Here is a 20,931-nt window from a genome sequence, read left to right as displayed (position 1 = left end):
TAAGACGGAGAATAGGATAGCAGATGAACAAGGAGGCTTTAGGAAAGGTAGGGGGTGTGTGGACCAGGTGTTTACAGTGAAACATATAAGTGAACAGTATTTAGATAAGGCTAAAGAGGTCTTTGTGGCATTTATGGATTTGGAAAAGGCGTATGACAGGGTGGATAGGGGGGCAATGTGGCAGATGTTGCAAGTGTATGGTGTAGGAGGTAGGTTACTGAAAGCAGTGAAGAGTTTTTACGAGGATAGTGAGGCTCAAGTTAGAGTATGTAGAAAAGAGGGAAATTTTTTCCCAGTAAAAGTAGGCCTTAGACAAGGATGTGTGATGTCACCATGGTTGTTTAATATATTTATAGATGGGGTTGTAAGAGAAGTAAATGCGAGGGTCTTGGCAAGAGGCGTGGAGTTAAAAGATAAAGAATCACACACAGGGTGGGAGTTGTCACAGCTGCTCTTTGCTGATGACACTGTGCTCTTGGGAGATTCTGAAGAGAAGCTGCAGAGATTGGTGGATGAATTTGGTAGGGTGTGCAAAAGAAGAAAATTAAAGGTGAATACAGGAAAGAGTAAGGTTATGAGGATAACAAAAAGATTAGGTGATGAAAGATTGAATATCAGATTGGAGGGAGAGAGTATGGAGGAGGTGAACGTATTCAGATATTTGGGAGTGGACGTGTCAGCGGATGGGTCTATGAAAGATGAGGTGAATCATAGAATTGATGAGGGAAAAAGAGTGAGTGGTGCACTTAGGAGTCTGTGGAGACAGAGAACTTTGTCCTTGGAGGCAAAGAGGGGAATGTATGAGAGTATAGTTTTACCAACGCTCTTATATGGGTGTGAAGCATGGGTGATGAATGTTGCAGCGAGGAGAAGGCTGGAGGCAGTGGAGATGTCATGTCTGAGGGCAATGTGTGGTGTGAATATAATGCAGAGAATTCGTAGTTTGGAAGTTAGGAGGAGGTGCGGGATTACCAAAACTGTTGTCCAGAGGGCTGAGGAAGGGTTGTTGAGGTGGTTCGGACATGTAGAGAGAATGGAGCGAAACAGAATAACTTCAAGAGTGTATCAGTCTGTAGTGGAAGGAAGGCGGGGTAGGGGTCGGCCTAGGAAGGGTTGGAGGGAGGGGGTAAAGGAGGTTTTGTGTGCGAGGGGCTTGGACTTCCAGCAGGCATGCGTGAGCGTGTTTGATAGGAGTGAATGGAGACAAATGGTTTTTAATACTTGACGTGCTGTTGGAGTGTGAGCAAAGTAACATTTATGAAGGGATTCAGGGAAACCGGCAGGCCGGACTTGAGTCCTGGAGATGGGAAGTACAGTGCCTGCACTCTGAAGGAGGGGTGTTAATGTTGCAGTTTAAAAACTGTAGTGTAAAGCACCCTTCTGGCAAGACAGTGATGGAGTGAATGATGGTGAAAGTTTTTCTTTTTCGGGCCACCCTGCCTTGGTGGGAATCGGCCAGTGTGATAATAAAAAAAATAATAAATAATAGATATATATATATACAGTGGACCCCCTCATAACGATGGCATCACATAGCGATTATTTCGCATACCGCTTACTTTAATTGCAAAAATTTTGCCTCACATACCGCTTAAAAACCCGCTTACCGATTTTCGTCCGAGACGCGCTCACATGTTCCGCCGGTGGCATTGTTTACCAGCCAGCCTCCGCGGTAACATCCAAGCATACAATCGGAATATTTCGTATTATTACAGTGTTTTCGGTGCTTTTTCTGGAAAATAAGTGACCATGGGCCCCAAGAAAGCTTCTAGTGCCAACCCTACAGCAATAAGGGTGAGAATTATAATAGAGATGAAGAAAAAGATCATTGATAAGTATGAAAGTGGAGTGCATGTCTCCGAGCTGGCCAGGTTGTATAATAAACCCCAATCAACCATCGCTACTATTGGTGGTACAGCTGCTGCTGCTGCTGCACTGTCAGCTGCTGCTGCTGCTGCACTGTCAGCTGCTGCTGCTGCTGCACTGTCAGCTGCTGCTGCTGCTGTAGCACTGTTGTTGGTGTGGCTTATTGAGAATACCAAGAAACAATTAACCCCAGAGGATTTGCCACCCAGGATAACCCAAAAAAGTCAGTGTCATCGAAGACTGTCTAACTTATTTCCATTGGGGTCCTTAATCTTGTCTCCCAGGATGCAACCCACACAAGTCGACTAACACCCAGGTGAACAGGGAAAAATGCCTGGAACTAGTGCTCATATTGGTGAATTTAAAGCCAGCAAAGGTTGGTTTGAGAGATTTAAGAATCGTAGTGGCATACACAGTGTGATAAGGCCTGTTCTGGAAGAAAATGCCAAACAGGACCTACAGTACTCAGGAGGAAAAGGCACTCCCAGGACACAGTGTCTCATCAGTCATTGCTGCATCTTCAATAAAGGTAAGTGTCATTTATTCTTCATTTAGTAGACTAGTACATGCACAATATATACTGTGCATGTACTACTCTACTATTGTGCATGTATCCTTCTCTTTGTGTGTGGGAAAATGTATATTTCATGTGGTAAAATTTTTTTTTTCATACTTTTGGGTGTCTTGCACGGATTAATTTGATTTCCATTATTTCTTATGGGGAAAATTCATTCACATAGCGATTATTTCGCATAACAATTACCCCTCTTGCACGGATTAAAATCGTTAACCGGGGGTCCACTGTATATAGTGACACAGTAGTGTCAAGAAAGTTGTGCCCTGTGTAGGGTTACGAATTATTTATTATTTTAGTAAATTGCTAATTATAATTTATTATTGTAACATGTACATATTATCATATATCATAGTTCAAATACCTCTAGACCAAAGATAGTTGATTAAAGATTAATTGATTTTAATGTGTGTATTTATGTATCCCGAACTCTTTATTACAAAAGGAGTAAATCTTGCCATCTTCTCTTAAAAATTACTTTTTTTGTAATAGAAACCAATCAAAATCATCTCTATTTCTGTAATATATCTTCCATTCTATCAAACGAGACCAAAAAACCAAGAATACAATGATAAAAACCACATGCTGTTTTAAACCAAAAACATGGTCGCAGTTTTTTTCTCATGCACTGCGTGCTGCAGGATTTATATTATATGGTGCACACTTACCTCATAGACACCTGGTCAAGCACATCAAGAAATTAAAGAACGTGCAAAGGTTTGCAACAAGACTAGTCCCAAAGGTAAGGGGACTGTCCTACAAACAAAGGTTAAGGGAAATCAGCCTGATGACACTGAAGGACAGGAGGTTTGGAGGAGAAATGATAATGACATAAAATACTGCAAGGAACTGACAAGGTGGATAAAGATAGGAAGCTCCAGAGATGGGACACAAAAACAAGGGGTCACAACTGGAAGTTGAAGACTCCGATGAGTCAAAGGGATGTTAAGAAGTATTTCTTCAGTCACAGAGTTGTCAGGAAGTGGAATAATCTGGGAAGTGACGTAGTGGAGGCAAAAAACATACACAGTTTTAAGATGAGGCTTGATAAAGCTCATGGAGCAGGGAGAGAGAGGGCCTAGTAGCGATCAGTGAAGAGGAAGGGCCAGGAGCTATGACTCAACCCCTGCAACCACAAATTGGTGAGTACAGTGTGTGCACCCAGGGTGCAGGGTACAGGTGCCATATCAATGAATGCTTTAGTATTATTTCAGCATCAGTGCAGAAAAGTCGTGGTTGCTCTACAATTTTTTAGTGATACGAGTGCTTTTATATACAGCCTCTCCTCACTTAGCGACATGCTCGTTTACTGATGCCTCGGATTTACAACGGGCTCTGACCAGTATTTATACCTAAATAATGCAAATTAGAGCAGATTTCCTCTATTCTGTTTATTTCAATATACAGTTCACTACTGTATAAACATTTAAAAATACAGAAATGTTATAAATGGTGCAAAGGTGACATTAAAACAATATCAAAGATGGTTGACACAAACCCACTATCATTATAGAATGCTCCTCACTTGGTGACAAATTAATTTACCGACATGGTCTTAGGAGCAAAATTCCATCATTAACCCTTTAAGAGTCGAGAGGCCCTCTCCTAAACTTGTTCTCAGGGTCGAAAATTTTTCAGAAAAATTATTTTTTCTTATGAAATAATAGAGAATCTTTTCTCAATCATAAGGACACCACAAGTATGAAATTTGATGGAAAACTTATGGAATTATACTCTCGCGATGTTAGCGATCTTGACGATTCGAAGATTGAGACACTTATGCAGCATATGGGAATCTTTATTCAGGAATAAAGATTCCCATATGCTGCATAATTGTCTCAATCTTCGACTTGTCGGTTTTTCAAACCATTCATCACGATCTTGACGATGTTGACGCATAGGCGATTTTGCACACTTTGAGCCCTATTTTCAGCCAATTCCAGTGTACTAGTTGATAAAAATCGTAGCTATTTCACTAGAACTCCATTTTTTCTATCGAATGAGTACAAGAAACCACCCATTTACCGATTTCAACTATCCAATAAAGTGGTCAAAAATTGGCAATTTTGCCAATTTCACACAAATTTCAAAAGATGCCAGTTTCCAAATAGGGTCCAGAATAAATAAGACAGACATTCCTGGCACTAAAATAACATTTTCACTGTTCATTAGTCATGTCCCCATGCCCCTCTTACATTTCTTTTGCATTCCACTTTGAATTTTTATTCTCACAAAAAATAAAAGATTTCTTCTTATGCAGACTACTGCATTAGTGTAGAAATGGTATAAATAATATCAGCGCACTTGTGAAAGAATATTAGACTCACCAGTTGATGTGTATTGGATGCGTGGAATGATTTATTTACTTTTGAACTTTGGTAAAAATCGAACATTTCTGCTACTTCGAGCTCAATTTCAAGGTACTTTTCATTATGAAACCAATCAAAATCATCTCAATTTCTGTAATATGTCTTCCTTTCTATAAAATAAGACCAGGAAAACTAGAATACAACCATAAACACCATATGAAAATACAGTGTAAAATCACTGTTTTAAACAAAAAACATGGTCAAAGTTTTTTTTTCTCATTGTGCACCGTGTGCTGCAGGATTTTTTTTATACTGTGCACACTGACCATATAGACCTATTCTTTCATATGTAGGCCTACCAGCTTTCTCTCGCTAGATTTAAAGGCGCTAGAATTTATGTGCACTAGTACGTCAATAACCCTGGTGCATAAGAGGTACTAGTACGTCGGAAACCCTGAAAGGGTCAAGTGAGGATAGGCTGTATATGCAATTATGAGTGGGAAGAGGAAATGCAACTAAGCTAAAATAGCATGTGATGAAGGCATGAACAAGTCATCAATATGAACCTTGATTAAAATGAAAAATGAAATCATAAAACATGGAACAGGCACATCTTATACGACAAAAGTGACTGTTAGACACACAAGTTCAGCAGTGACTTTTGATGATATGGAGTGAAGACAGCAATGAAAATAAAACTCCAATAAGTCAGATAATAATTCAAGTCAAGGAATTTGTGTTCAGTTATAAACAATAAAATTAAAAAAATTTTGTTTTAATTTAATCCTTTTTAATTTTTAGTGGGTATTAACCCACGTATATACAGTGGACCCCCGGTACACGAAGGCATCGGTATACGTTAAATCCGGTATACTATACATTTTAACGCAAAAATTTTGCCTCGGTTCGCGTTAAAAAACCCGGTATACGCGATTCGTCCGAGACATGTCCACATGTGGCATGAACTGCCCCGTGCATGCCAGTGTTTACAAGCGAGCCAGCCAGTGTGCCAGCATCTAAGCATACATTCTGTACATTCCATATTATCACAGTGTTTTTGGTGCTTGTTTCTGCAAAATAAGTCACTATGGGCCCCAAGAAAGCTTCTAGTGCCAACCCTTCAAGAAAAAGGGTGCTAATAACTATTGAAATGAAGAAAGAGATAATTGAAAAGTACGAGAGTGGAGTGCGTGTGTTGGAGCTGGCCAGGTTGTATACGAAACCCCAATCAACCATCGCTACTATAGTGGCCAGGAAAACGGCAATCAAGGAAGCTGTTCTTGCAAAAGGTGCAACTGTGATTACGAAACAGCGACCGCAAGTGTTAGAAGATGTTGAGAGACTATTATTGGTGTGGATAAATGAAAAACAGATAGCAGGAGATAGGATCTCTCAAGCGATCATTTGTGAAAAGGCTAGGCAGTTGCATGACAATTTGGTAAAGAAACTGCCTGCAACTAGTGCTGATGTGAGTGAATTTAAGGCCAGCAAAGGTTGGTTTGAAAGATTTAAGATTCGTAGTCGCATACATAGTGTGATAAGGCTTGGCGAGGCTGCTAGTTCAGACCAAAAAGCAGCTGAAACATATGTGAAGGAATTCAAGGATTACATAGACAGTGAAGACTTGAAACCTGAACAAGTGTTTAACTGCGATGAAACAGGCCTGTTTTGGAAGAAATTGCCAAGCAGGGCCTACATTACTCAGGAGGAAAAGGCACTCCCAGGACATAAGCCTATGAAAGACAGGCTTACTCTTTTATTCTGTGCTAACGCTAGTGGTGATTGCAAAGTGAAGCCTTTATTGGCGTATCACTCAGAAACTTCCAGAGTGTTCAGGCAAAAGAATGTCCTCAAGGCTAATTTGTGTGTGCTGTGGAGGGCAAACAGTAAGACATGGGTCACTAGGAACTTTTTCTATGACTGGCTACACCATGCATTTGCCCCCACTGTGAAAAATTACCTAATTGTAAAGAAATTACAGTTGGCAGTTTGGAGGGATATGTTGTGTATCTTTATACGTATATGCTTCTGAACTGTTGTATTCTGAGCACCTCTGCAAAAGCAGTGATAATGTGTGAGTGTGGTGAAAGTGTTGAATGATGATGAAAGTATTTTCTTTTTGGGGATTTTCTTTCTTTTTTGGGTCACCCTGCCTCGGTGGGAGACGGCCGACTTGTAGAAAAAAAAAAAAAAAAAAATTATGATTGTACTGTATTCTCGTTTTCTTGGTCTCATTTGATAAAATTAAAGATAAATTACAGAAATAAAGATGATTTTGATTGGTTTAACGATGAAAGGGACTTTGAAATTGAGCTCAAAGTAGCAGAAATGTTCAATTTTTGCCGATGTTCAAGAGTAAACAAATGACATCATCTTCCAATACATGTCCAACTGGCCATTCTAATACGCAGTCACAAATAGGTTGACATTATTCATACATTACAATAATGCAGTAGTCTGCACAACAGTAAATCTTCTATTTTTTTGTGTGAATAAAAATTTAAAATAGAAAGCAAGAGTAATATAAGAGGGGCCTGGAGACGTGAATAATGAACAGAGAAAATGTTATTTTGGTGCCAGGAATGTCTGTACTGTTTATCCTGGACCCTATTTTGAAATTCGCATCTTTTTTATTTGCATGAAATTGGCCAAATTACCAATTTCTGACCACTTTATTGGGTAGTTGAAATCGGTAAATGGTTTCTTGTACTCAGTCAATAGAACAAATGGAGTTCTAAAGAAATAGCTATGAGTTTGGTCGACTGGAACAATGGAATTGGCAGAAAATAGGGCTCAAAGTGGGCAAAATCGCCGATACGTATACGTATATCGCCGAGATTGCTAACTTCGCAAGAGCGTAATTCTGTAAGTTTCCCATCAAATTTCGTACTTTTGGTGTCATTACCATCAGGAAAAGATTGTCTATCATTTCATAAGAAAAAATTTAATTTTTTTGAATATTTTGCGACACAGAGAGATTTGGGGTCTCTACAGTCAAAGGGTTAATTAGTATTTCTGGTGACCTTGTGGCAAGCAAATGATGAGTAATTATTTTTTTCCCAATATTGTATTATAACTGTTTGTTTGGAATGTATTACACTGTAACACAATATAACAATGTTATAAACAGTGCAGCTTTGCATATCACAGAATTTTTTTTAGCAGTTATTAACCAGTTTACTATGCAAAGTATGCCAATACCGACTCAAGAAATCGTAATGACTCTATGACCGCGGGTTCAATCCCGGCCGGGGGTATGGTTTGGTATGCCAATACTGTTAATATTACTGAGCATCAGTAAAATGAGAGATAATCAAAATCAACATATACTGAAGAAATAATTAAACGAACAACTGTAAATGTTTTTAACAGTTACTTTATCTTCACTAATAAACATAATATAAAACAATACTAATTTACTTAGAAGATCAAACAAAATATTTATTGATACATTAAAAACAGTAAATGTGAACTTACGCTCGTCTCCCAGTTTGTGTTTATAATGTTTGAGGCAGTACTCCCACATGTCTATGACCTCTTCACTGTGACGAGTGTTGTCCTCTCTCCAGGCTCTTAACTGCTCACGAACCTCTGAAGTATTAACAAGCAATATGTTAGTTCAAACACCACCACAACCACAGTAATCACAACTACAGGCAGGCCCCACTTTACAGTTCCTTGCTTAACAAGATATCGCTAATGCAGCAGTTTTCAATTACTATACCCAATCTTCATTTATTCAGACTTCCTACAATAAATATATTCACCACTAACTATAAGGCAAGGATGAAAATGTTTTAAGTTTAGTAATGTGTGTACACTACATGCATTTTTTTTAGTCCTAGCTATATTGCTCACTTAATATATGATGGTGTAAAGAGCCATCAGGCTTTTATATGCATCTGAAAGTGAAAAAAAAGCTATGTTTCACTTTACAGTAATTTTTGCTTTACAGCAGTAGCCTGGAACCTAACATGTTGTATAAGTGGGGCCTTCCTGTACAGCAGTAGCTCGGAGCCTAACATGTTGTATAAGTGGGGCCTTCCTGTACAGCAGTAGCCTGGAACCTAACATGTTGTATAAGTGGGGCCTTCCTGTACAGCAGTAGCTCGGAACCTAACATGTTGTATAAGTGGGGCCTTCCTGTACAGCAGTAGCTCAGAACCTAACATGTTGTATAAGTGGGGCCTTCCTGTACAGCAGTAGCCTGGAACCTAACATGTTGTATAAGTGGGGCCTTCCTGTACAGCAGTAGCTCGGAGCCTAACATGTTGTATAAGTGGGGCCTTCCTGTACAGCAGTAGCCTGGAACCTAACATGTTGTATAAGTGGGGCCTTCCTGTACAGCAGTAGCTCGGAGCCTAACATGTTGTATAAGTGGGGCCTTCCTGTACAGCAGTAGCTCGGAGCCTAACATGTTGTATAAGTGGGGCCTTCCTGTACAGCAGTAGCTCGGAGCCTAACATGTTGTATAAGTGGGGCCTTCCTGTACAGCAGTAGCTCGGAGCCTAACATGTTGTATAAGTGGGGCCTTCCTGTACAGCAGTAGCTCGGAGCCTAACATGTTGTATAAGTGGGGCCTTCCTGTACAGCAGTAGCTCGGAGCCTAACATGTTGTATAAGTGGGGGCTTCCTGTACAGCAGTAGCTCGGAGCCTAACATGTTGTATAAGTGGGGCCTTCCTGTAAAGCAGTAGCTCGGAGCCTAACATGTTGTATAAGTGGGGCCTTCCTGTACAGCAGTAGCTCGGAACCTAACATGTTGTATAAGTGGGGCCTTCCTGTACAGCAGTAGCTCGGAACCTAACATGTTGTATAAGTGGGGCCTTCCTGTAAAGCAGTAGCTCGGAACCTAACCAGTAGTATAAGCAGGGCCTTCCTGTACAGTAGGTTCGCCAGTACACGGAACACCTGGAAGCCAAACGATTTGCCTTTATTATTCCACTTCTACTCTCACCACGATACCAAAACTAAACATGGTGTAATTACGTATAGGCTTTTTCCTGCGTGCACTCCGAATTTGCAGCAGTGAGTTCCTTGAGGAAGAGTGCTCGCTAATTGAACAAGTGTTTTCTAAACTTCCCTATCTTCAGCACATTATTAGAGACTGCAGACACTGGGCATATAACATCTTTAACACACCCAAAAAAGACACTGCCGAAAGGAGATACATAGTCCTCCCCACCAACTCCATTGCCAAACACGTTTCCAACATCTTTTCCATTACCTTATTCCAAGTATCTACCTCTGCTTCCACCCCCATTAAGGACATTACCAGTAATAGACAGGACAAGCTTCAGTCCTCTGCAGGGGTATACATAATCCCGTCATGACAGCAGCAAATTATACGTGGGCGAAACATCCAGAAACTTCCAAACACGTATTTCAAAACACCAGTACGCAGGCAGATTGAACGATTTAAAAAATGCCTCTGTTCAACACTGAAATTCATACAACCATTTAATCAACTACAGAAATGTAAGACTTATCGCCAGAGAAGAAAACACTCAATACTGTAGAATCCTGTAATCATCACTTATCTGTATATCCAACAACTTCAATCAAAACAATGGCTTCTATAACATAGCTGAACCCCTTGCAAAGAAACTTCTTCATCATTATCCCACATAAGAACATAAGAATAGAGGAACACTGCAGAAGGTCTACTCATATTTTTTTTTTTTTTTTATTATCACACTGGCCGATTCCCACCAAGGCAGGGTGGCCTGAAAAAGAAAAACTTTCACCATCATTCACTCCATCACTGTCTTGCCAGAAGGGTGCTTTACACTACAGTTTTTAAACTGCAACATTAACACCCCTCCTTCAGAGTGCAGGCACTGTACTTTCCATCTCCAGGACTCAAGTCCGGCCTGCCGGTTTCCCTGAACCCCTTCATAAATGTTACTTTGCTCACACTCCAATAGCACGTCAAGCATTAAAAACCATTCGTCTCCATTCACTCCTATCAAACACGCTCACGCACGCCTGCTGGAAGTCCAAGCCCCTCGCACACAAAACCTCCTTTACCCCCTCCCTCCAACCTTTCCTAGGCCGACCCCTACCCCGCCTTCCTTCCACTACAGACTGATACACTCTTGAAGTCATTCTGTTTCGCTCCATTCTCTCTACATGTCCGAACCACCTCAACAACCCTTCCTCAGCCCTCTGGACAACAGTTTTGGTAATCCCGCACCTCCTCCTAACTTCCAAACTACGAATTCTCTGCCTTATATTCACACCACACATTGCCCTCAGACATGACATCTCCACTGCCTCCAGCCTTCTCCTCGCTGCAACATTCATCACCCATGCTTCACACCCATATAAGAGTGTTGGTAAAACTATACTCTCATACATTCCCCTCTTTGCCTCCAAGGACAAAGTTCTTTGTCTCCACAGACTCCTAAGTGCACCACTCACCCTTTTCCCCTCATCAATTCTATGATTCACCTCATCCTTCATAGACCCATCCGCTGACACGTCCACTCCCAAATATCTGAATACATTCACTTCCTCCATACTCTCTCCCTCCAATCTGATATCCAATCTTTCATCACCAAATATTTTTGTTATCCTCATAACCTTACTCTTTCCTGTATTCACTTTTAATTTTCTTCCTTTGCACACCCTACCAAATTCATCCACCAATCTCTGCAACTTCTCTTCAGAATCTCCCAAGAGCACAGTGTCATCAGCAAAGAGCAACTGTGACAACTCCCACTTTATGTGTGATTCTTTATCTTTTAACTCCACGCCTCTTGTCAAGACCCTCGCATTTACTTCTCTTACAACCCCATCTATAAATATATTAAACAACCACGGAGACATCACACATCCCTGTCTAAGGCCTACTTTTACTGGGAAATAATTTCCCTCTTTCCTATGTACTCTAACTTGAGCCTCACTATCCTTGTAAAAACTCTTCACTGCTTTCAGTAACCTACCTCCTACACCATACACCTGCAACATCTGCCACATTGCCCCCCTATCCACCCTGTCATATGCCTTTTCCAAATCCATAAATGCCACAAAGACCTCTTTAGCCTTATCTAAATACTGTTCACTTATATGTTTCACTGTAAACACCTGGTCCACACACCCCCTACCTTTCCTAAAGCCTCCTTGTTCATCTGCTATCCTATTCTCAGTCTTACTTTTAATTCTTTCAATAATAACTCTACCATACACTTTACCAAGTATACTCAACAGACTTATCCCCCTATAATTTTTGCACTCTCTTTTGTCCCCTTTGCCTTTATACAAAGGAACTATGCATGCTCTCTGCCAGTCCCTAGGTACCTTACCCTCTTCCATACATTTATTAAATAATTGCACCAACCACTCCAAAACTATATCCCCACCTGCTTTTAATATTTCTATCTTTATCCCATCAATCCTGGCTGCCTTACCCCCTTTCATTTTACCTACTGCCTCACGAACTTCCCCCACACTCACAACTGGCTTTCCTCACTCCTACAAGACGTTATTCCTCCTTGCCCTATACACGAAATCACAGCTTCCCTATCATCATCAACATTTAACAATTCCTCAAAATATTCCCTCCATCTTCCCAATACTGTACCTCTAACTCTCCACTTAATAACTCTCCTCTCCTATTTTTAACTTACAAATCCATTTGTTCTCTAGGCTTCCTTAACTTGTTAATCTCACTCCAAAACTTTTTCTTATTTTCAACAAAATTTGTTGATAACATCTCACCCACATGCTGTAAAGAGCTTTTATGAGGATAGTGAGGCTCAGGTTAGGGTGTGTAGAAGAGAGGGAGAATACTTCCCGGTAAAAGTAGGTCTTAGACAGGGATGTGTAATGTCACCATGGTTGTTTAATATATTTATAGATGGGGTTGTAAAAGAAGTAAATGCTAGGGTGTTCGGGAGAGGGGTGGGATTAAATTATGGGGAATCAAATTCAAAATGGGAATTGACACAGTTACTTTTTGCTGATGATACTGTGCTTATGGGAGATTCTAAAGAAAAATTGCAAAGGTTAGTGGATGAGTTTGAGAATGTGTGTAAAGGTAGAAAGTTGAAAGTGAACATAGAAAAGAGTAAGGTGATGAGGGTATCAAATGATTTAGATAAAGAAAAATTGGATATCAAATTGGGGAGGAGGAGTATGGAAGAAGTGAATGTTTTCAGATACTTGGGAGTTGACGTGTCGGCGGATGGATTTATGAAGGATGAGGTTAATCATAGAATTGATGAGGGAAAAAAGGTGAGTGGTGCATTGAGGTATATGTGGAGTCAAAAAACGTTATCTATGGAGACAAAGAAGGGAATGTATGAAAGTATAGTAGTACCAACACTCTTATATGGATGTGAAGCTTGGGTGGTAAATGCAGCAGCGAGGAGACGGTTGGAGGCAGTGGAGATGTCCTGTCTAAGGGCAATGTGTGGTGTAAATATTATGCAGAAAATTTGGAGTGTGGAAATTAGGAGAAGGTGTGGAGTTAATAAAAGCATTAGTCAGAGGGCAGAAGAGGGGTTGTTGAGGTGGTTTGGTCATTTAGAGAGAATGGATCAAAGTAGAATGACATGGAAAGCATATAAATCTATAGGGGAAGGAAAGAGGGGTAGGGGTCATCCTCGAAAGGGTTGGAAAGAGGGGGTAAAGGAGGTTTTGTGGGCGAGGGGCTTGGACTTCCAGCAAGCGTGCATGAGCGTGTTAGATAGGAGTGAATGGAGACGAATGATACTTGGGACCTGACGATCTGTTGGAGTGTGAGCAGGGTAATATTTAGTGAAGGGATTCAGGGAAACCGGTTATTTTCATATAGTCGGACTTGAGTCCTGGAAATGGGAAGTACAATGCCTGCACTTTAAAGGAGGGGTTTGGGATATTGGCAGTTTGGAGGGATATGTTGTGTATCTTTATACGTATATGCTTCTATACTGTTGTATTCTGAGCACCTCTGCAAAAGCAGTGATAATGTGTGAGTGTGGTGAAAGTGTTGAATGATGATGAAAGTATTTTCTTTTTGGGGATTTTCTTTCTTTTTTGGGTCACCCTACCTCGGTGGGAGACGACCGACTTGTTGAAAAAAAAAAAAAAAAAAAAAAAAATCTCACCCACTCTCTCATTTGCTCTCTTTTTACATTGCTTCACCACTCTCTTAACCTCTCTCTTTTTCTCCATATACTCTTCCCTCTTTGCATCACTTCTACTTTGTAAAAACTTCTCATATGCTAACTTTTTCTCCCTTACTACTCTCTTTACATCATTATTCCACCAATCGTTCCTCTTCCCTCCCGCACCCACTTTCCTGTAACCACAAACTTCTGCTGAACACTCTAACACTACATTTTTAAACCTACCCCATACCTCTTCGACCCCATTGCCTATGCTCTCATTAGCCCATCTATCCTCCAATAGCTGTTTATATCTTTCCCTAACTGCCTCCTCTTTTAGTTTATAAACCTTCACCTCTCTCTTCCCTGATGCTTCTATTCTCCTTGTATCCCATCTACCTTTTACTCTCAGTGTAGCTACAACTAGAAAGTGATCTGATATATCTGTGGCCCCTCTATAAACATGTACATCCTGAAGTCTACTCAACAGTCTTTTATCTACCAATACATAATCCAACAAACTACTGTCATTTCGCCCTACATCATATCTTGTATACTTATTTATCCTCTTTTTCTTAAAATATGTATTTGTCCAATTTCTTTTTAAAGCTACCCAAGGTTCTACCCTCTATCGCCCAACTCGGAAGACTGTCACATGCAGGTTCAGATCCAACCTACCCAGCATTCTCCACCTGACTCCATCCTACAAATACTAACATACCTTCCACCCAGGTAGATCTGTTTGTGACCTGATAAAGCCCACTGTATGGGAGAAACATTGTCAATAAAGGATCACATTATACTGCTTCTGTATTTTATACCATTTATTTCTATATCTATTCTGTAAATGGTGACGATAACTGTGCAGCATAATCTAAATGAAGCCTAACCAAAGATATATAGAGTTGAAGAACAACCAGAAAGGACTCTTATTATTTATATTTATTATTATTATTCTATAACTAGAACTACTAAATCATTTTTCATATTCCATTTGGCCAAGATCTACATTATTACTTAATAAATACAATAGTTATTTTCTATTATGATTAAAAACCTTTTGTCTACACTGGATGGCATCTGTCACCTCTCCACCCACAACAACCTATCTAAGTCATCCTGTGACTTTCTAGCATCCTCAGTAGAAATTATCTGATTGCCTATTTTAGTTTCATCAGCATATTTTCTTGTCACTATTCATTCCCTCATCTATGTAATTTATATATCTTGTGCATAACAATGGTCCCAAAAACTGACCCCTGCAGCACACAACTTGTAACAGGTTGACATTTAAATTTTGCCTCATTAATGCAAACTTTGTGTCACCTGTTTGTCATGACTCAACCCAGAAGATAATTAACAATATTTTATTACACACAAACTGCATTTTGTATACTGCAGACAAGAAATAAAGTTGTGTTGTATTGCATATCATTTGCTGCGAAGTTTCTTCTTCAATCTCTTATGTGGAACTTTATCAAAGGTCTTACTGAAGCCCATATACACAATACTGTAAATCTTATCTTGGTCTACCATCTTAAGTACCTTAGTGAAAAAGGTTAGTCAGTTCATCAGGCAAGAATGTCTCTTTGTAAAACTACTGACATTCAATGATAAAATTATATCTTTCAAATTGGATCCGCAACCAAGTCCAAGTTCCCACAATTGGTCTATAATTGAAGCAAAAATATCTCTTACTTTGTAAATAAGTATCACACTTGCAATTTTCCACAATCCCAATATAATACCCATTTGTAGTGACTGTGTTGAAGAGACTAACTAATGTTTACTTAGTTCTTCTTTACAGTCCTTTAGAAGCCTTGAAAACAGTTATAGAGACCAGGTGACTTGTTAGGCTATGGTTTATCTAGTTTTACATATATGAGCAGTTGAAATTTCTCCTCGTTGAACTTCATATTGTTTTGAGTGGCTCATTCGAAGATTTGGTTAATGTCCACTTGGAGTCTTGCGGTGTCTTCGATGGAGGTCACTGCCATGGTGATCCGGATGTCATCCGCAAAGGAAGACACGGAGCTGTGGCTTACATCTCTGTCTATGTCAGAAATGAGAATGAGGAAAAGAATGGGAGCGAGTACTGTGCCTTGTGGAACAAAGCTTTTTACCGTGGCTGCCTGGGACTTTACCCTGCTTACTATTACTCTTTGTGTTCTATTTGTCAGGAAGTTATAGATCCATCTACCAACTTTTCCTGTTATTCCTTTATCACGCATTTTGTGTGCTATTACACCATGGTCACACTTGTTGAAAGCTTTTGCAAAGTCTGTGTATACTACTACATCAAGGTACTTCCCTGCTGACCAACATACCATTACCAGCATACCATCATCAAGGTACCTCCCAGCTGACCCTGAGGATCAAAACCATCATCAAGGTACCTCCCAGCTGACCCTGAGGATCAACACCATCATCAAGGTACCTCCCAGCTGACACTGAGGATCAACACCATCATCAAGGTACCTCCCAGCTCACCCTGAGGATCAACACCATCATCAAGGTACCTCCCAGCTGACCCTGAGGATCAACATCATCATCAAGGTACCTCCCAGCTGACCTTGAGGATCAACACCATCATCAAGGTACCTCCCTGTTGACCCTGAGAATCAACACACCATCATCGAGGTACCTCTCTGTTGACCCTGAGAATCAACACACCATCATCAATTAATTTTTATAGTGGGCTAGAAGAAGATAAATTATGTAACATCACAGTCACTAGTGAAATGGTTGTGAAGCAGATAGACAGACTGAAGCAAAATAAGTCGCCGGGTCCTGATGAGGTTTTTTCAAGGGTTCTTAAGGAATGCAAAATGGAACTCTGTGAACCATTAACTAATATTTTTAATTTATCTCTTCAAACAGGTGTAGTGTCTGATATGTGGAAGACGGCTAATGTAATTCCTATTTTTAAAACGGGACAAGTTGTTACCGTCAAATTACCGCCCAATAAGCCTGACCTCAATTGTAGGCAAATTACTAGAGTCAATTATAGCTGAGATTATAAGAAGCCATCTCGATAAGCATAGCTTGATTAATGATACTCAGCATGGATTCACAAGAGGCCGGTCTTGTCTAACTAATTTATTAACTTTCTTCAGTAAAGCTTTTGAGGCCGTTGACCACGATAAAGAATTTGATATTATTTACTTAGATTTTAGTAAGGCTTTTGATAGAGTTCCGCACCATAGACTGTTAAAGAAAGTGGCAGCTCATGGCATTGGGGGAAAAGTGCTCTCGTGGATCGAGTCATGGCTCACAGACAGGAAGCAGAGAGTGTCCATAAATGGGTTAAATCCGAGTGGGGATCTGTAACAAGTGGCGTTCCACAGGGATCAGTCTTGGGCCCGTTGTTGTTTATAATATATATCAATGATCTTGATGAGGGAATTACTAGTGATATGAGCAAATTCGCCGATGACACAAAGATAGGTAGGATAATTGATTCAAACGTAGATGTTATGGAACTTCAGGAGGATTTAAACAAGCTCTATTCTTGGTCAGAAAAGTGGCAGATGCAGTTCAATGTAGATAAATGCAAGGTTCTGAAGCTTGGGAGTGCCCATAACCCTAGTACTTATAAGTTAAATGATGTAGAACTTAGCCATACAGATTGCGAAAAGGACTTGGGGGTTATGGTGAGCAGCAACCTTAAACCAAGACAGCAATGCCTAAGCGTACATAATAAGGCAAATAGATTACTGGGATTTATATCAAGAAGTGTAAGTAACAGAAGTCCAGAGGTCATACTGCAGCTTTATACATCATTAGTAAGGCCTCACCTAGATTATGCAGCTCAATTCTGGTCTCCATATTACAGAATGGACAGAAATTCGTTAGAAAACATTCAGCGTAGGATGACTAAATTAATACATAGCATTAGAAATCTTCCTTATGAAGAAAGATTGAAGACTCTTAAGTTACATTCACTTGTTAGACGAAGAATGAGGGGAGACCTGATCGAAGTGTATAAGTGGAAGATAGGTATTAATAAAGGGGATATTAATAAGGTCTTGAGGATGTCTCTCCAAGAGAGAACCCGCAGTAATGGATTTAAATTAGATTAGTTTAGATTTAGAAAGGACATAGGAAAGTATTGGTTTGGAAATAGGGTAGTTGATGAGTGGAACAGTCTACCTAGTTGGGTTATTGAGGCTGGGACTTTGGGTAGTTTCAAATTTAGGTTGGATAAGTACATGAGTGGGAGGGGTTGGATTTGAGAGGGACTTGCACATCGGAGCTTGTTTCTTGGGTGGCATTGAAAATTGTGTTGGGCAAATGTTTTGTAAGTGGGATGAATTGTAAAGGACCTGCCTAGTATGGGCCAACAGGCCTCCTGCAGTGTTCCTCCTTTCTTATGTTCTTATCAAGGTACCTCTGTTGACCCTGAGGATAAACACCATCATCAAGGTACCTCCCAGATGACCCTGAGGATCAACACCATCATCAAGGTACCTCCCTGCTGATGCTTAGAATCAACACAGCATCATCAAGGTGCCTCCCTGCTGATGCTGAGGATCAACACCATCATCAAGGTACCTCCCTGCTGATGCTGAGGATCAACATCATCATCAAAGTACCTCCCTGCTGATGCTGAGGATCAACGCCATCATCAAGGCACCTCCCTGCTGATGCTGAGGATCAACATCATCAAGGTACCTCCCTGCTGATGCTGAGTATCAACACCATCATCAAGGTACCTCCCTCCTGATGCTGAGGATCAACACCATCAAGGCACTTCCCTGCTGATGCTGAAGATCAACACCATCATCAAGGTACCTCCCAGCTGACCCTGAGGATCAACACCATCATCAATGTACCTCCCAGCTGACCCTGAGGATCAACACCATCATCAAGGTACCTCCCTGCTGATGCTGAGGATAAACACCATCAAGGTACCTCCCTGCTGATGCTGAGGATCAACACCATCATCAAGGTACCTCCCTGCTGATGCTGAGGATCAACATCATCATCAAGGTACCTCCCTGCTGATGCTGAAGATGAACACCATCATCAAGGTACCTCCCTGCTGATGCTGAGGATCAACACCATCATCAAGGTACCTCCCTGGTGATGCTGAGGATCAACACCATCATCAAGGTACCTCCGTCCTGATGCTGAGGATCAACATCATCATCAAGGTACCTCCCTGCTGATGCTGAAGATCAACACCATCATCAAGGTACCTCCCTGCTGATGCTGAGGATCAACACCATCATCAAGGTGCCTCCCTGCTGACCCTGAGGATCAACACCATCATCAAGGTACCTCCCTCCTGATGCTGAGGATCAACACCATCATCAAGGTGCCTCCCTGCTGACCCTGAGGATCAACACCATCATCAATGTACCTCCCTCCTGATGCTGAGGATCACCACCATCATCAAGGTACCTCCCTCCTGATGCTGAGGATCAACACCATCATCAAGGTACCTCTCTGCTGATGCTGAGGATCAACACCATCATCAAGGTACCTCCCTCCTGATGCTGAGGATCAACATCATCAAGGTACCTCTCTGCTGATGCTGAGGATCAACACCATCATCAAGGTACCTCCCTCCTGATGCTGAGGATCAACACCATCATCAAGGTACCTCTCTGCTGATGCTGAGGATCAACACCATCATCAAGGTGCCTCCCTGCTGACCCTGAGGATCAACACCATCATCAAGGTACCTCCCTCCTGATGCTGAGGATCAACACCATCATCAAGGTACCTCCCTCCTGATGCTGAGGATCAACACCATCATCAAGGTACCTCTCTGCTGATGCTGAGGATCAACACCATCATCAAGGTACCTCCCTCCTGATGCTGAGGATCAACACCATCATCAAGGTACCTGGCTACTTATCACACACGTTATATCAGCAGTATTAAGCCATCATTATCCTCCACCATTAATCAGCATGACACTGCTGGTCTTAACAACCAGTGATTCTCACAAAAACTTCCTGTAAACACTAACAAGAGAGTAATTAAAGGTTAAATATGATCACCTTCCCAGTCCAGGTCCAGCGACGCCATCTTTGTTTACTATCACTTCGGTCATATACTTTTATAATGTTTTACTGCTCAAAAATTATACACAATTTTCTATAACCTCTTTCATGTACATTTAGGATGTTATATTGCTCACAATATGGAACTCTTTATTTATAAACATATTGAATAATTAATAAAAAAGTCTTGTGGGAAGATTTATAAAGATGTTTTACCTTATTGATCATGTGAGGAGGTTACCATGGCAACATAACAATTATAGAGGTTACCATGACAATGTTGGTCCATGACACTTATGGTTACCATGACAATGTTGGTCCATGACACTTATGGTTACCATGGCAACATAACAATCATGGTTACCATGGCAACATAACAATTATAGAGGTTACCATGACAATGTTGGTCCATGACACTTATGGTTACCATGGCAACATAACAATTATAGAGGTTACCATGACAATGTTGGTCCGTGACACTTATCGTTACCATGGCAACATAACAATTATAAAGGTTACCATGACAATGTTGGTCGATGACACTTATGGTTACCATGGCAACATAACAATTATAAAGGTTACAATGACAATGTTGGTCGATGACACTTATGGTTACCATAGCAACATAACAATCATGGTTACCATGGCAACATAACAATTATAGAGGTTACCATGACAATGTTGGTCCATGACACTTATGGTTACCATGGAAACATAACAATTATAGCGGTTACCATGACAATGTTGGTCCGTGACACTTATGGTTACCATGGAAACATAAAAATTATAGAGGTTACCATGACAATGTTGGTCCGTGACACTTATGGTTACCATGGCAACATAACAATTATAGAGGTTACCATGACAATGTTGGTCCATGACACTTATGGTTACCATGGCAATGTTGGTCCATGACACTTATGGTTACCATGACAACATAACAATCATGGTTACCATGGCAACATAACAATTATAAAGGTTACCATGACAATGTTGGTCCATGACACTTATGGTTACCAAAACAACATAACAATCATGGTTACCATGGCAATATTGTTCTATGACACTCATGGTTAC

The 20,931-nt window shown here is 40.6% G+C and overlaps 1 protein-coding gene across 2 annotated transcripts in view; it reads right to left on the bottom strand.

Moving 5' to 3' along the window:
- The window catches only part of LOC128701814 (ER membrane protein complex subunit 2), an 85,556-nt gene extending 65,657 nt beyond the window's left edge, over window positions 1-19,899 (bottom strand). For both annotated transcript variants that reach the window (XM_070099873.1, XM_053795722.1), the window contains exons 1-2: window positions 19,852-19,899; window positions 8,227-8,340 (exon numbers count right to left, since the gene is read on the bottom strand). In XM_070099873.1, coding sequence (XP_069955974.1) covers window positions 8,227-8,340; window positions 19,852-19,879 — 142 coding nt within the window. In that variant the 5' untranslated portion in view covers window positions 19,880-19,899. The remainder of the gene's footprint in view (window positions 1-8,226; window positions 8,341-19,851) is intronic.
- Between the last annotated feature and the right edge of the window lie 1,032 nt (window positions 19,900-20,931).

Source organism: Cherax quadricarinatus, chromosome 69, assembly GCF_038502225.1.
Source record: "Cherax quadricarinatus isolate ZL_2023a chromosome 69, ASM3850222v1, whole genome shotgun sequence".
Classification (NCBI taxonomy): Eukaryota; Metazoa; Arthropoda; class Malacostraca; order Decapoda; family Parastacidae; genus Cherax; species Cherax quadricarinatus.
This window is presented reverse-complemented; position numbering and strand designations above follow the sequence as displayed.